The sequence below is a fragment of the Aricia agestis genome, chromosome 2 (genome assembly GCF_905147365.1).
Source record: "Aricia agestis chromosome 2, ilAriAges1.1, whole genome shotgun sequence".
In the NCBI taxonomy this organism is placed as follows: Eukaryota; Metazoa; Arthropoda; class Insecta; order Lepidoptera; family Lycaenidae; genus Aricia; species Aricia agestis.
In genome coordinates, this window is record NC_056407.1 from 15416639 (window position 1) to 15434242 (window position 17604).

A 17604-nucleotide genomic window follows, 5' to 3' on the forward strand; every position below is an offset into this window, starting at 1 on the left:
CGCCGTCGCCGCCGTCGCTTCGACACTCAGCGAACTCTTATTGGCATTTTTAGGGTTCCGTACCCAAAGGGTAAAAAACGGGACCCTATTACTAGGACTTCGATGTCTGTCTGTCCGTCCGTCTGTCTGTCTGTCCGTCTGTCTGTCTCCAGGCTGTATCTCAAGAACTGCTATAGCTAGATTTCTGAAATTTTCACAGATTGTGTGTATCTATAACAATAAATACTAAAAACATAATAAATCTTATATCTTTAAACGAGCAATTCTTGTATATATAATTGGAATCTCGGAATCGGCTCCAACGATTTTCATGAAATTTAGTATATAGGGGGTTTCGGGGGCGATAAATCGATCTAGCTAGGAATAATTTTCAGAAAATGTCTTTTTAATTCGTGTTTTATTGATAATCGATAAACTGAAAAATATGACTCTTCCTGACATCTATTGGCGAATAATAGTACTATTTTGTTAGCAACTAATTATTTTAACGACCAGCAGATGGCGTTATTAAGTAACACGAAGTCAATGAGTGTTTGCTATACCGAGCAAAGCTCGGTCATCCAGGTACTTAAATATTAAAGGGGGGCTCCCATACAACAAACGTATTTTTTTTTGCAGTTTTTTGCTCGATAATAATAATGGCAATAGTTATACAGTTGAAATGTTCACAAAATACTCAATTGTATTTGTACTTTAATAATTAATAATAAAATTTAATCTACACTACTATTATAAAGAGGAAAGATTTGATTTTTTGTTTGTTTGTTTGTTTGTTTGTTTGTTTGAGTCGAATAGGCTCCGAAACTACTGGACCGATTTGAAAAATTCTTTTGCCATTGGAATCCTGCATTATTTCTGCTGAACATAGGCTAATTTTTATTTTGGAAAAATATAAGGTTCCGTAAGATATTTGGGATTTTCGGACGCAAGGTTTAAAAAATCAACCAGAAAAGTTACTTATTTTGCGTACGCTGCCTAAACTATAAAAGATAGAGGCATAAAATGTTCTAAGTAATTATAGATCTTTTAAATATCTACAAAAAAGTCCGCGACACACTATACCTATCTATGTTGAGTGAGGCACAATAACCATTTTTTTATTAAAAAATCTAGAATTTTTTTTGGACTGTATTTAAATGCATTTATTTAAATCATGCTATTGACCCTTATCAAAATAAATTATTTCATCACTAAGTACAGTTAATGTAGATAATATTCGGTCTTTGAATGATTAAAATTGGACGTTTGGTTTTAATGTTATGGCGAAATTAAAATATTACGATTTCTGCTGCACGTTGCGAATTGGGCGTCAAGGCGCGATGCGCGGGTGTGCGTGCGGTAGGGGAGAGATTTAATTATCAGTGCCACAGACTCGCCCGGAGAGTCCACGTAAATATTACCTCGATCGTGGGAATCGCAGACACAATAGATTTTCAATAGTTATGCGACAGCCGGGTGCTGCTTTATTGATTTGATATAGACTATCGTGCTTTATTATTATAATCCTAATTTCAAAAAAGCTTTAAAAGTTATGACTACGAAAGTAATATTTTTAGAACTTTTTAAAATAAGTTTTGAATGACTATTATTTTTGATTGCTATTATAATTAATTAATTTCTTTAACTATAAATCTCCAATAGCGGCAGCCGGCTGCCAGCATAACAATTGAAGATCTATTGTGTCTGCGATACCCACGATGCCGATGCACGATGGAAGTATTAATGCATATTTTTTAATCCACACTATTTCTGCTGAATATAGGCTATATTTAATGGGAGAAAAAAGGGAACCGTATTAAGTGTTAATAATTGTGTGAAAAATCTACCAAAATATTCCTTCTTGTTTATCCATACTAATATTATAAATGCGAAAGTATCTCTGTCTGTCTGTCTGTCTGTCTGTCTGTCTTGCTTTCACGCCAAAACTACTGAACCGATTGCAATGAAATTTTGTATACAGTTATTCTAGAGTCTGAGAAAGGACATAGGCTACATTTTGATGTGGGAAAATATCTTATTTCCATGAAAATTTCGATGAAAATGAATTCGCATTGCGCGTGGCCAGCGCTCATCCCGGGGGTCCTGGGTTCGAGTCCCGCAGGCGGAACAAAACGTTTTCAATGTTCCTGGGTCTTGGATGTGTATTAAAATAAAATTTCAAAAATCTTAAACGTATTTTATGTATAATATTATAAAAAATCCAGAAATATATCGATGGAATGAACATTTTAGTTCTAATACGATTCAACAGATGGCGTTTTATTTTTTACTTTATTGTAACATAGAACTAATCATACTTATTAGTTAGTATGTTTTTGTTTATAGTTTTTAATACGTTAGAATATTATGTTTAATAATATTATCACTTGGTATAATAATAATCAATCTATCTTATCTTATGTAGAACTCCTACTGCATTTCTAATCCATACTATCCATACTAATATTATAAATGCGAAAGTATCTCTGTCTGTCTGTCTGTCTGTCTGTCTGTCTGTCTTGCTTTCACGCCAAAACTACTGAACCGATTGCAATGAAATTTTGTATACAGTTATTCTAGAGTCTGAGAAAGGACATAGGCTACATTTTGATGTGGGAAAATATCTTATTTCCATGAAAATATCGATGAAAATGAATTCGCATTGCGCGTGGCCAGCGCTCATCCCGGGGGTCCTGGGTTCGAGTCCCGCAGGCGGAACAAAAAGTTTTCAATGTTCCTGGGTCTTGGATGTGTATTAAAATAAAATTTCAAAAATCTTAAACATATTTTATGTATAATACTAGCTGTGGCCCGCGACTTCGTCCGCGTGGACTTTAGTTTATAGCGCGCGGTGTCAACAAAATTTGTGTCAAATTTAAAAACTTTTTAATACCCTGGTAAGTGCTTCCGGTGTAGCGCGGCCCTTAATTAATCAAAATACCCAAAAACAGCTATGCAGTGTGCACATAATCTATACTAATATTATAAATGCGAAAGTATCTCTGTCTGTCTGTCTGTCTGTCTGTCAGTCTCGCTTTCACGCCAAACGCCAAAAGTATCTCTGTCTGTCTGTCTGTCTGTCAGTCTCGCTTTCACGCCAAACGCCAAAACTTCCGAACCGATTGTAATGAAATTTTGTATACAGATAGTCTAAAGCCTGAGAAAGGACATAGGCTACTTTTTTACTGGAAAAAAGGGTTGTAAGGGGGTGAAAATGCGTAAATTTGTTCAAATTAAGTTAGTTCCAACAATTCATAATAGATGGCGCCGTGCGTCTTCTACATCGCGCTGACGCTTGCTCAAAAGTCTTTCTATAAGACGTGGTATCATCTTTTTAAGTTTCGATTTTTTTCGATTGTTATATCTATTCTACGGTATTAAATAACTCAGTACTTTATCTGCAGTGACGTAACCTTAAATCTATCAATGATAAATAGTTTATGGGTAAAGTTGTGTAATTGGAGGGCTAAATAAGCTTTAAAATTTGGCATAAAGTATAAAGTTTAATATAAAAAAATGAAATACTTATTGTGTGCACACTGCACAGCTGTATTGATTTAAGGGGTACCAGGGTTTTTTTATAAAAGCTTTTGACACCAATTTTGTTGACATCGCGCGCTATAAACTGAAGTCCACGCGGACGAAGTCGCGGGCAACAGCTAGTTATAAATAATTAAGGGGGCTCAAAAAAAAAAAACACATTTTTTACCTATTTTTGCTCTATAATGGTACGGAACCCTTCGTGCGCGAGTCCAACTCGCACTTTGCCAATTTTTTCGTTTCGATTAGTAAAGTAGTGATGTTCCTATTTTAAAAGAAATAAATTTGTTAGCACAAACGAAACGTCGGTCACGACGAGACGTCGAAGCGAACCGAGACCGACGTTTCGTCTCCTACCGTTTGTGAATATTTCGATTGCCTCCGTGCAGCCATTATTGATATAGCGCAAAGGAGCCCAAAAATATCGCGCCTGTTGTGTGTTTGTGTATTGACATTGAAGTCTGAGGGTCAATTCAGACTGCAACGCGACGCGTAGATGCATTTCTACATATTATTTTGTACTGCAAATTGACAGATTTGGTGAGCGTGAGACGTCTTGCAAATATGTCAAATCCATACAAATTTAGAAATGTAGGATATGAATGTCCTTACCCGTAAGGTAAAAACGGGGCCCCCGTTTTTACCTTACGGCTAAGGAAACCTAAACAGCGCAGAAGCTGCAAAAAAATTAAAACGTCAGTACAAAGATGAGTCTTACACCGTACTCCCCGTCGTTTCCTCGAGAGATCGCGTTACTAACGGTCGGGCGTGGTGTACGCAGTGGGCGGCGAGCGTCGGCTCTGACGCTGCAGCGGCGCTGGGTGGAGCTGCGGCGGTGGGCGGCACGCCTGGCCGCCGGCACTGCGCCACCGCACCCGCTGCTGTACGCGCTGCTGTTGCGGTTCCCGTGGGTGGCGGACGAGGCGCCGGCGAGCTGGGGCGAGCTGCGGCGCACCGGCCGCCTGCACCGCCTGCCGCACCTGCAGGTAAACCATAACTCCTCCCCCCATGAAGTAACTACTTTTAACTGAAAAATAGTGGTACCGGGAGGCGGATACGTTTCGAGTGACGCCCCCCGCCCGACCCGAGACTCATGTCGTGCCCCGCCCCGTGTTGCAGGCGGAGTGCAGGCGACGCGCCGCGCCGGTGGAGGAGTCGGGTACGTCGCCGCTCAACTCGCAGCGCCCTGCTGAAAAAATTACCTCGTATATAGTGTACTCTAACTATCTATACTAATATTATAAATGCGAAAGTATCTCTGCCTGTCTGTCTGTCTCGCTTTCACGCCAAAACTATCAAACCGATTGTAATGAAATTTTGTATACAGATAGTCTAAAGCCTGAGAAAGGACACAGGCTACTTTTTTTACTGGAAAAAAGGGTTTTAAGGGGGTGAAAATACGAAAATTTGTTTAAATTAAGTTATTTCCAAAAATGTATAATAGATGGCACCGTGCGTCTCTTACATCGCGCTAACGCATGCCCAACATCTTTCTATAAGAGGTGGTATCATCATACATTCGGGTTTCGATTTTTTTTTTCGATTTTTCTTTCTTTTTTACGTTATTTAATAAGTCAGTATATTATATACAGTGACGTAACCTTAAACCTATTAATGATAAATAGTTTATGGGTAAAGTTGTGTAATTGGGGGGCTAAATAAGCTTTAAAATTTGGCATAAAATATAAAGTTTAATTTTAAAAAATGAAATATTATGTGCACACTGCACAGCTGTTTTGATACCCCTTAAGGGTACCAGGGTTTTTTTTTATAAAAGCTTTTGACACCAATTTTGTTGACATCGCGCGCTATAAACTGAAGTCCACGCGGACGAAGTCGCGGGCAACAGCTAGTATGTTGTAAGCTGCTCACTCATCTGATACACCGACAAGAAAAATTAAATTAAGAAATTTAAAAAAAACCCCCCGCCAAACAATTTTAAAAAGTAATGAAATAATATATTTTACTGACTTTAAGTTTAAATAATTCTTAAGTGTAAAGTGATATTTTAGTCCATAATTGTTGTCACGGTGTATCGGGGGACCGCCAACAGTGTCTTTTGCATTTTGTATCGCCATGTCACTGATTGTCTCGATACTATAATGTTTTGTGAAATCAAACATCTACATTAGCGGTCCCCCGACACACCTTGATAACAATTATGGACTAAAATATCACTTTACACTTAGGAATTATTTGAACTTAAAGTCAGTAAAATATATTATTTCATTACTTTTTAAAGTTGTTTGGCGGGGTTTTTTTTTTAATTTCTTAATTTAATTTTATTTCATGCTTTTTAAACTTGTGTTGGTTATAGTGCAGAATAATTCCTATCAACAGGATCATATTATATCCCAATGAATACCATATAGGAATGTCCTTTTGGATGTGGCCGTCACGCGTCATATGGAGCTCGGCTCTTATAAAATCCAGGTGAAGCTGCAGAAGCAGTATGCAAAAATTTATTAGTTATCTACGTCTTACTAGTTGTCGCAATTAAAATGAGCCCAAACACGAAACCATTGCTCTAAGTTGGTGAGGAGTTGGGTATCCTATTGATTACCAGGTGATGCTGTAGCACCAGGTCAACTTTCCATTAATGTGTAAATATTCATGAATGTCACGACCTACAATGCAATAAAGCCCACCAAACGACTGCAAGTTGCTAATCGGCCCTTCACGAACCAGATGAACCGCGATTTTTCAGCACGGAGCAGGCTGATGATGATGAACTATAGCTAAGAACACTCTCAATTAAGTCAGCTTTCAAACAAAAAAAACTAGATCAAAATCGGTCCACCCGGTTGGATGCTACGATGCCACAGACAGACAGACAGACAGACATACCGACAGACAGACACGTCAAACTTATAACACCCCTCTTTTTAACCCCCGACAAAAAAGAGGGGTGTTATAAGTTTGACATGTCTGTCTGTCGGTCTGTCTGTCTGTCTGTCTGTCTGTCTGTCTGTCTGTCTGTGGCATCGTAGCATCCAAACGGGTGGACCAATTTCGATCTAGTTTTTTTTGTTTGAAAGCTGATCTAATTGTGTGTTTTTTTTTTTTTTTATAATAAAATTGGGGCTATAGACTGTTCGTCCATATCCTTTTTTTGTTATTTTATTATTTAGATTTTTCGCACCAAGGATAATTGAAATAATATTATGAATTTTTATTAATTGTGGTCCATCACGCCATGGACACTTTTTTTTTTTTTTTTTAATATATATGTGAATATATATATTTCATAGAATAGAGTATAATATGTTATACATATAATAAATAAATAAATTATATATATATATATCTTAATATATATATTTCTTGTGTGCGTGTGTATGTGACTGAACTCCTCCTAAACGACTGGACCAATTTTGATGAAATTTTTTGTGTGTGTTCGTGGAGATTCGAGAATGGTTTAGATTTACAGTTTGGTCTACTGGAAAATGTTTTTTCAATTAATTTCTTATTTATAAGGAGTTGTTGATTTTGGAATGTTTTACATTAGATCCGGCGGACGGCGCTATCATCGCATTCAATATTATTCTATTTCAATTTTAGTTTGTCCTGACAGATGGTGCTACGATTAATTTGAAAAAAATTTTGTTATTCAATTCATGTGCTGATTAAAATATTAAATAAATAACACATAGGCTACAATTTTAACCGACTTTCAAAATGGGGGAGGTGTTATGTTCGTTTTCTTATATTCAACGATTACTCCGCCGTTTGTTAACCGATTTTCAAAATTTTTCTTTTGGTATATAGGGTATCATCCCAATTTGGTATTATATTCAGAAAAGTGGTGATCTGATGAAGGATCCATAAGTAATCGAGGGAACTCCTCAAAACTTATAGGGAAACATATGGTGACTTCGGTTTCGTGAGAAGTATTCTAAGCATATGCTACCAACAAGTAAGATTTTGCACCGAGATATACCTGGTATACCGTGGTTCGGAAGGTGCTGAGAGAATTCTTGATTCTTTATAGATACAAGTTTGGGAGTTTCGGCGTTGTTTTAAGAACAGAAAGCATATGCTACTATGCAAATTACATTCTTCATCATCATCATCATCATCATCACTACCATATTATACCATTTCATAGTCTTTTAGATCGAGACTCGAGTTTGTCAAGCGATAATTAAAAAAAATCTATATCTACCTAATATTATAAACCTGAAGAGTATGTTTGCTTGAACGCGTCAATCTCAGAAACTACAGGTCCGATTTAAAAACTTATCTCAGTGTTAGATAGATCATTTATCGAGTAAGACTCATCATTTATCGAGAAGGTTATATTATATTATTACTCTAAGACTAATACGACAGAAGAAACTCAGGAAAATGTGGAAAAAACGGGGGAAATATTTTTTATGGGAAAATGTACCTACGGATTCTGTAAAATTTCTAATTTACGCGGGCGAAGCCGCGCGGGACATCTAGTATATATATATATATATATATATATATATATATATATATATATATATATATATATATTTATTTATTTATTGTTTTATAAATTGCATAATAATAATATTAATGTTTTGAACGGTGAGGTCCCAGTCGGTGTGGCGGCCAGTAGATCCGACATTTTCCGATTTCCTTAGATTTTATGCTGCTCCACCCTTTGCCTTTAGATGTTGTGACATTGGCTTGGTGGAGAGGGGTCACTCAAGCTGGGTGGAGTTTCTAGGTTGTTAAAAAGATATCGTTCTGCGTCGAATCTACCCGCCATGTGGCTTAGGACTTTATCGTTCCTGTCTTTTATAGCCATTTTTATATTATAATCTTTTATGTGTAATTGAGAGTGTTCTTAGCTATAGTTCATCATCATCAGCCTGCTCCGTGCTGGAAAATCGCGGTTCATCTGGTTCGTGAAGAGCCGATTAGCAACTTGCAGTCGTTTGGTGGGCTTTATATTTTTCATTCTAGTTCGTGATATTTAGGAATATTTATACATTAATAGAAAGTTGACCTGGTGCTGCAGCATCACCAGGTAATCAATAGCATACCCAACTCCTCACCAATTTAGAGCAGAGGTTTCGTGTTTAGGCTCATTATAATTGCGACACTAGTAAGACGTAGATAAAAAGTAAATATTTTCATGTTGCTGCTGCAGCATCACCTGGATTCTATAGGAGCCGAGCTCCATATGAACCCAAGGTGGAGGTTTCATGTTTGGACTCGTATTGACGGCCTCATCCAAAAGGACATTCCTAGGTGGCATTCATTGGGATATAATATGATCCTGTTGATAGGAATTATTCTGCACTATAACCAACACAAGTTTAAAAAGCATCAAATAAAATTAAATTAAGAAATTAAAAAAAAAACCCCCGCCAAACAACTTTAAAAAGTAATGAAATAATATATTTTACTGACTTTAAGTTTAAATAATTCCTAAGTGTAAAGTGATATTTTAGTCCATAATTGTTGTCAAGGTGTGTCGGGGGACCGCTAATGTAGATGTTTGATTTTACATAACATTATAGTTTAAGGGTCAGTTCACAACGAACCGAATCGAGACAATCAGTGACATATGGTGATACAAAATGCAATAGACACTGTTGGCGGTCCCCCGACACACCGTGACAACAATTATGGACTAAAATATCACTTTACACTTAGGAATTATTTAAACTTAAAGTCAATAAAATATATTATTTCATTACTTTTTAAAGTTGTTTGTCGGGGGTTAAAAATACATTTCAAACGATCTCAATCTGGAAACGTACAGGAATTCTTACACACATATTATATCTTAAGAACTATTATGTACACAGGAAACCAATCAGAACACAATGTAAAAGAAAAACGGGCGGAGAAGAAGTACGACGATATTTTTATTGCAGACATGTCCTACTTCAGAGACATACTGGGCTCAGTCGAGGCGGGATCCGAGGGCGAGCTCCCGCCAGTCCACTCAAGCCCGGCCGGCATCCGACACCCAACTGACCCGGGAAACTGGTGCGAACCGAAGACAGAGGACGACGACGTTCCGCTCGAGGGACGGCCCCCCGCCTCGCCCGACCGCGCCGGGCCGAGCGACGCGGGGGGCCCTCCCCCGCCTTCCCTGGCAGACTCGCCGATACTAAAGCCAACACAAGAACCCAAAGAAACAGAAAAATTAACGTGCTCCAATTCAGTGGCCTACGGTGAGTGTTCGACGCTGTGTTCGCGCCAACGGGCCCGCCGCCGCCGGTCGGCACTCGCATCTATCGTAATTCGTATTGTCTTGTATTTTAGATAAACAATTAACGAAGGATGTCGTCGTGGTCGTCACGAGGCTGGAGAAGTGCCCGACTGCCGCGCGCGCCCGCTTCCCCGCGCCCTCTGCCGCGCGCGCCTGCTCCTCCGCCCCGCCCCGCGCCGCACCCGCCGCCGTAACCCCCGCCACACCCCCCGCAGCGCCGCCCACCACGCCGCCCACCGCGCCGCCCGCCCCCCGCGCCGCTCGCTCCTTGCGGCTCAGGAGGCTGGGCCACCGCACGGCGCTGCCCCAAGGATTTTGGAAAATTAAAGCAAATATGAGGCTTCTCGACACGCTGAAGCCGCTCCGAGTGATGGTGGAGAGCCTGCCTCTCCCCGCACCCCCGCCGAGCCCGCCACCCGCACCGAGCCCGCCACCCGCGCCGAGCCCGCCACCCGTGCCGAGCCCGCCGCCCCCGCCGAGCCCGCCGCCCCCGCCGAGCCCGCCGCCCCCGCCGAGCCCGCCGCCCCCGCCGAGCACGCCGCCGACGACCGAGGTAACTTTATAACTCCAAAAAGTGTCTCCGTAAATGAAATCCTGTATAGACGTAAGTATGTACGTCATGACTCATGACTCATGAGTCATCCCTTCATATCAACGAAGTTTTGCTTGTCGAAATGACATAAATGTATGACAAATTAAAACTTCATAGGCTATGAATCATAGCTGATATTATAACCATCCTACTAATATTATAAAGGCGAAAGTTTGGATATATGTATGGATGTTCGTTACTCTTTCACGCAAAAACTACTGAACGGATTTTAATGAAACTTTACAATTATTATGCAGCATGACTGTTGAGAGTCATGATCGATACTTAAGGAGAGTACTCGGTACTGAATTCTCATTATAAATCTATACTAATATTATAAATGGGAAAGTATCTCTGTCTGTCTGTCTGTCTGTCTGTCTCGCCTTCACGCTAAAACTGCCGAACCGATTGTAATGAAATTTTTTACACAGATAGTCTAAAGCCTGAGAAAGGACATAGGCTACTTTTTAACTGGAAAAAATTAAATTAAGAAATTTAAAAAAACCCCCGCCAAAAAACTTAAAAAGTAATGAAATAATATTTACTGACTTTAAGTTTAAATAATTCCTAAGTGTAAAGTGACATTTTAGTCCATAATTGTTGTCACGGTGTATACACTATACTTGTCTCGATACTATAATGTTTTGTGAAATCAAACATCTACATTAGCGGTCCCCCGACACACCTTGACAACAATAATTATAGACTAAAATATCATTTTACACTTAGGAATTATTTAAACTTAAAGTCAGTAAAAAATATTATTTCATTACTTTTTAAAGTTGTTTGGCGGGGGTTTTTTTAAATTTCTTAATTTAATTTTATTTCATGCTTTTTAAACTTGTGTTGGTTATAGTGCAAAATAATTCCTATCAACAGGATCATATTATATCCCAATGAATACCATCTAGGAATGTCCTTTTGGATGAGGCCGTCACGCGTCAATATGAGTCCAAACATAAAACCTCTGCTTTGGGTTCATATGGAGCTCGGCTCCTATAGAACCCAAGTGATGCTGCAACAGCAGCATGCAAAAATTTATTGGTTATCTACGTCTTGCTAGTTGTTGCAATTATTAAAAAGTAATGAAATAATACACTTGCGTGCAAAAAAATCGACCCACCCCGCGCATTTCTATTCAAGTCGCTATATCTTAAAAAGTTATAGTTATTTATTATTTCTTTTTATTAATAATGCGAGTTAATATGATAGGGAATGTGTACGTTTACTCTACATTTTCATTTCCAACATGCTTGACTACAAACGACACAAATCATGAAGCACCCCCATCACTCAGTTTTTTAATCGTTAATTGAACGGTTTTGTTCTGTATGAAAAATCGGTCAAATGTTATTGTTTTGGTTTTGTCTCGATTTTTATTGATTTATTGTTCATTTAACTTCATTTTAAACGTAATTTCTTTGTGGCGAAATGGATATTACTCAAAAAAAAGCCTCTCAAGCAAGGGCTTTGCTAAGCGCTGAATTTAGACAACGAGTTGTGGCTAGAAGTCTTAATTTAAGTCGAACTTCGGTTACAAGAGTATACCGAAGTATTCTAGAGACTCTAAACTTTACCATGCGACCATGTTCAAGAAGACATTGGGCTACATTTGAACGTGATGACCGTTTTAAGGTGTCAACGTTCTTGCGGAATCGACATCTCATTTCAGTTCAAGTGCAACGACGGCCAAGAGAAGTCGGATGAGTTACAGTAATTGAGTAGACTGTACGACGAAGACTTGCAGGCAGCTGTTTGACTTCACAAAAACTCGCTAACGGTCCAAAATTAGCCCCAGCACACAGTCAAGCGCTGCTTAGTTTCGCACGTTCTCATGTTGATTTTTCATTGGAGCAATGGCGGGTCGTGCTCTTTTCTGATGAAAGCTAAATCAGTCTTTATGGTAACGATGGTCGCAGAAAAGCATACCGTTGATTTGCGCAGGCGTGCATTTACGAAAGGCTTCCATTTGGTAGGTGTTCGGGGACTGTATGGGGCGAGATTTCTTTTGATGCATAAACCAATCTTGAGTTCGTAACCCGGCCACGCCTTGGCACTTTGAGTACCTATCGATACATTCAGGGCGTACTAGGACAACATGCGGTGCCATGTGCTGGTTTTGTTGATGAAGGTTTCATATTGATGTAGAACAATGCTCGACCGCACGTTGCTGCGAAAGTTCGTCAATATCTCTCCGACGTCGAAATTTCGGGTTTGGACTGGCCAGCAAGGAGTCCTAACCTTAATCCTATTGAGCACCTATGGGGAGAACTCAAAAGGAGGGTCAGGGCCCGGACTCTTGCCGCAGATACCCTTCAGGACCTCCAGGTGGCTGTACAAGAAGATCGGCATGGTATCGCTCAGGAGTTCATCATAACTTTGATAAGGTCAAGGAAAACCCGGATGGAAACCTAAATTAGGGTAATGGGTGGCACTATGAGCTATTGAAATCAATTTGTTAGTGTTTTCTACAAGAAAGATGTCATTAATCGCCTACTGAAATGTTATGCCAAACTGACCGGTTTTTGTTTTAAGGCTGTAGAATTAGTAAACAATTTACAATTACAATAACTATAGCAATAATTAAATCCTTATTGTACTACCTTTAAAACGATTCCAACATTTATTTAATACTAATTATATTTCTTGAGTTATTACCGTTTGAATCATAAGGAGAGAGGTGGGTCGATTTTTTTGCACGCAAGTTTATTTACTGACTTTAAGTTTAAATAATTCCTAAGAGTAAAGTAATATTTTAGTCCATGAATGTTGTCACGGTGTGTCGGGGGACCGCCAAGTAAACTACGACAACAGCGACTTTTGCATTTTGTATCGCCAAGTCGCTGATTCTCTCGATTTGGGTCGCTGTGAACTAATCCATAAACTATGTGAATTCAAACATCTACATTAGCGGTCCCCCGACACACCTTGACAACATTTATGGACTAAAATATTACTTTACTCTTAGGAATTATTTAAACTTAAAGTCAGTAAATATTATTTCATTACTTTTTAAGTTTTTTGGCGGGGGTTTTTTTTAAATTTCTTAATTTAATTTTATATTATGCTTTTTAAACTTGTGCAGATATGTCCTCTTGGATGAGGCAGTCAATATGAGCCCAAACATGAAACCTCCTCTTTAGGTTCATACGGAGCTCGGCTCCTATAGAATCCAGGTGATGCTGCACATGAAAATATTTACTTTTTATCTACGTCTTACTAGTGTCGCAATTATAATGAGCCTAAACACGAAACCTCTGCTCTAAATTGGTGAGGAGTTGGGTATCCTATTGATTACCAGGTGATACTGCAGCAGCAGGTCAACATTCCATTAATGTGTAAATATTCATAAAATATGTCACGAACTAGAATGCAATAAAGCCCACCAAACGACTGCAAGTTGCTAATCGGCCCTTCACGAATCACGCTTCAGATGAAGCGCGATTTTTCAGCACGGAACAGGCTGATTATGACGAACCATAGCTAAGAACACTCTCAGTTAAGTCAGCTTTCAAACAAAAAAAACTAGATCAAAATCGGTCCACCCGTTTGGATGCTACGATGCCACAGACAGACAGACGGACAGACCGACAGACAGACAGACCGACAGACAGACACGTCAAACTTATAACACCCCTCTTTTTTGTCGGGGGTTAAAAAAGCGTTGTAAGGGGGTGAAAATGCGTAAATTTGTTCAAATTAAGTTAGTTCCAAAAATCCATAATAGATGGCCCCATGCCGTCTCCTACATCGCACTGACGCTTACTCAAAAGTCTTTCTTTAAGAGGTGGTATCATCTGACATTCAGTTTTCGATTTTTTTCGATTGTCATTTCTATTCTACGTTATTAAATAACTCAGTACTTTATCTATGTAGTGAGCAGTGACGTAGGTTACGTCACTGCTCACTACAATCAATGATAAATAGTTTATGGGTAAAGCTGTGTAATGGGGGGCTAAATATACTTTAAAATTTGGCATAAATAAAGTTTAATTTTAAAAAATGAAATAAGTTATACAGTGCACACTGCACAGCTGTTATTGGGTGTTTTGATTTAAGGGTTTTTTTACCAGGGTTTTTTTTATAAAAGCTTTTGACACCAATTTTGTTGACATCGCGCGCTATAAACTGAAGTCCACGCGGACGAAGTCGCGGGTAACAGCTAGTCTATACTTAATATTATAAAGAGGTAAACTTTGTTTGTTTGTTTGTTTGTTTTTTTTGTTTGTTTGTTTAATTGTAATGAATAGGCTCAAAAACTACTGGACCGATTTTAAAAATTATTTCACCATTCGATAGCTACATTATTTACGAGTAACATAGGCTATTTTTTTTTTGTAAAATATGGGGTTCCGTAAGATATTTCAGTTTTTCGGAAACAACCAGAAAATTTACTTATTTTTCGTACGCTGCCTAAACTATAAAAGATAGAACTATACAATGTTCTAAGTAAATGTAGGTCTTATAGATATCTACAAAAATGTCCGCGACACGCTATACCTATCTATGTCAAGTGAGGCACAACAACCATTTTTTTATTTTAAAAAATCTTGATTTTTATTGATCTACATTTAAACGGATTTATTTTACTCATGCTAATAATCTTTATCAAAAGAAATTATTTCATCACTAAGTACAGTTTATGTAGAATATATTTGGTCTTTGAATTGTTAAAATTTGATTTTTGGTTTAGAAGTTATGGCGAAATTAAAATATTGCGATGTACGCCCGTTTCGAAGTGGGCGCTGCGCTACCAAAGCGGCGATGCGCTGCGGGAAGGGTATCACTAATCACTATACATCGCCCGCGTAATTTAGGAATGTCACGGAAACCATACATTTTTCCGCAAAAAAGAAACCTATGTCCTTTCACGTGGTCTATTCTTCATGTAAATAATGTACCAAGTATTGCACACATTGAAAAGGTCTGCAGAAAAAATAACATTTTTTTGTCATTTACTTTTAACTTCAAATAATGGCAAATTTTCGAAGTGATTTCAACCAATACGGCAATAATCCTTATTCAGTTAAATAATTTTAATAATTTATTGATTATGGCCCTTTACAGCATTTTTTTTTATGAAATAAGGGGGCAAACGAGCAAACGGGTCACCTGATGGAAAGCAACTTCCGTCGCCCATGGACACTCGCAGCATCAGAAGAGCTGCAGGTGCGTTGCCGGCCTTTTAAGAGGGAATAGGGTAGGGGAGGGAAGGGAAGGGAGTAGGGGAGGGTAGGGAAGGGAATAGGGTAGGGGATTGGGCCTCCGGTAAACTCACTCACTCGGCGAAACACAGCGCAAGCGCTGCTTCATGCCCGTTTTCTGTGAGAACGTGGTATTTCTCCGGTCGTGCCGGCCCATTCGTGCCGAAGTATGGATCTCCCACGTATGAAAGCGTATAAAGCATATTATGATTTAAATTTTAAATGAATATTTTCGAAGATATTACAGATTTAAAAATTGCGGGACGTAGCTTTTGCGGCAGTAGGTACCGACCAATGCGGGCCACGGGTAGTAAAGAATATAAATTAATTATTTGTCAAAACTACTGAGTGCCTATGTCACTAAAAAATGATTAAAATATTTTATACCCGTGCGAAGCCGGGGCGGGTCGCTAGTATGTAATAAAATTAGGTAAGTACTTAATTTTTGACCAAATTTCCCTTAAAATAAATGAATCATGGACACTTAGTAAATTACTATACCACGACCGGCGCGGCGGACCGGCGCCCCGCGCCGCGCGCTACCCCTCGCGCGCTCGGTGTCCATGCGTTGGGTAAATAATAATTGGGAAATAATAAAACGAGCGGATAAAAAATTACTTTGCGACTGATGAGGAACATACTGTTTTAATAACATGAGCGGTATGAATTTGAGTAAGCGAAAAATAAACTAAACTAACTACTACTACTAACTACTAAACGACTGGATTATGGACTGGAACTGGATTATAATAAAATCCAGAACGAGCTTACAAAAAGTGGATTGTGATTAATCTACTTCAGATATTAAAATTTTATCCGAGCGACTGTATTACTAAGGTGAGTGACTGGAAATACATAGCGGGCAACTTCAATATTAAAGATAGATTCAATTTTTAACCCCCGACCAAAAAGAGGCCGGTGTTATAAGTTTGACGTGTCTGTCTGTGTGTGTGTCTGTCTGTGGCATCGTAGCATCCAAACGGGTGGACCGATTTTGATGTAGTTTTTAGGGTTCCATAGCCAAATGGAACCATGTCTGTCTGTCTGTCTGTCCGTCCGCATATCACAGCCACTTTTCTCCGAAACTAAAAGAGCTATACTATTAAAACTTGCTAAGTAGATGTAGTCTGTGAATCGCTTTAAGATTTTGATACAAAAATGGAAAAATTATAAAAATTTTAGGGGACCCCATAGATACAATTAAAACAAAAAAAAATCATCTAACCTGTGCATGTGGGGTACCTATCTATGGATAGGTCTTTAAAAATCATATTTAGGTTTTTAATATATTTTTTTTCTAACCTGAATAGTTTGCGAGAGACGCTCTTCCAAAGTGGTAAAATGTGTGCCCCCCCCCCCCCTAACTTCTAAAGTAGGGGCATGATAAATCTAAAAAAACCGGCCAAGTGCGAGTCGGACTCGCGCACCGAGGGTTCCGACAGCTTAAAGGTATTATAGACCTGAGTATTTGGTATGAATTTCAATTTAATACCTCTACGCGTTTATGAGGAAATGGGTAGTAAGTTTAAAATTATTAAAAAAAAATATATTATGTGATGTAACTAAAAATTTATGGTTTTCGTAATTTTTCCTTTATCTATGCTATAAGACGTTGCTTCGTACCAAATTTCAAGATTCTGAGTTCACGGGAAGCACCCTGTAGGTTTTGATTCCCTTGCAAGTGTCGAAAATTTGCGGCATAAACGGCTGTATCTTTTGATTGCGTTGGCTTAGAAGTTTGATTTTTTCACAGCTTCAAGGGACAGTAGACCTGAGTAATTGATATAAATTTCAGCTTCATACCTCCACGCGTTCCTGAGAAAAAGGGTCTTGACAGACGGACGGACGGACAGACGGACAACAAAGTGATCCTATAAGGGTTCCGTTTTTTCCTTTTGAGGTACGGAACCCTAAAAATGTATATGATGTACATTATTACGAAAACTACCAACGAAAATTGGTTTGAACGAGATTTAGCCTGTAGTTTTTTTATACGTCATAAATGGTAAACCTTAATTTAACTTTCATTAAATCAACTATATGAAAAGAAATCAAAAACCTCTTAATTTCATATTAATGTCCCCCGACAC

At 38.7% G+C, this 17604-nt stretch overlaps 1 protein-coding gene across 1 annotated transcript in view; it reads left to right on the top strand.

Annotated features, from left to right (window-relative positions):
• The window catches only part of LOC121737549 (nascent polypeptide-associated complex subunit alpha, muscle-specific form-like), a 55129-nt gene that overhangs the window by 12414 nt on the left and 25111 nt on the right, over positions 1–17604 (top strand). The window contains exons 4-8 of the mRNA XM_042129206.1: positions 4301–4505; positions 4639–4678; positions 9378–9680; positions 9772–10192; positions 10235–10271. Coding sequence (XP_041985140.1) covers positions 4301–4505; positions 4639–4678; positions 9378–9680; positions 9772–10192; positions 10235–10271 — 1006 coding nt within the window. The remainder of the gene's footprint in view (positions 1–4300; positions 4506–4638; positions 4679–9377; positions 9681–9771; positions 10193–10234; positions 10272–17604) is intronic.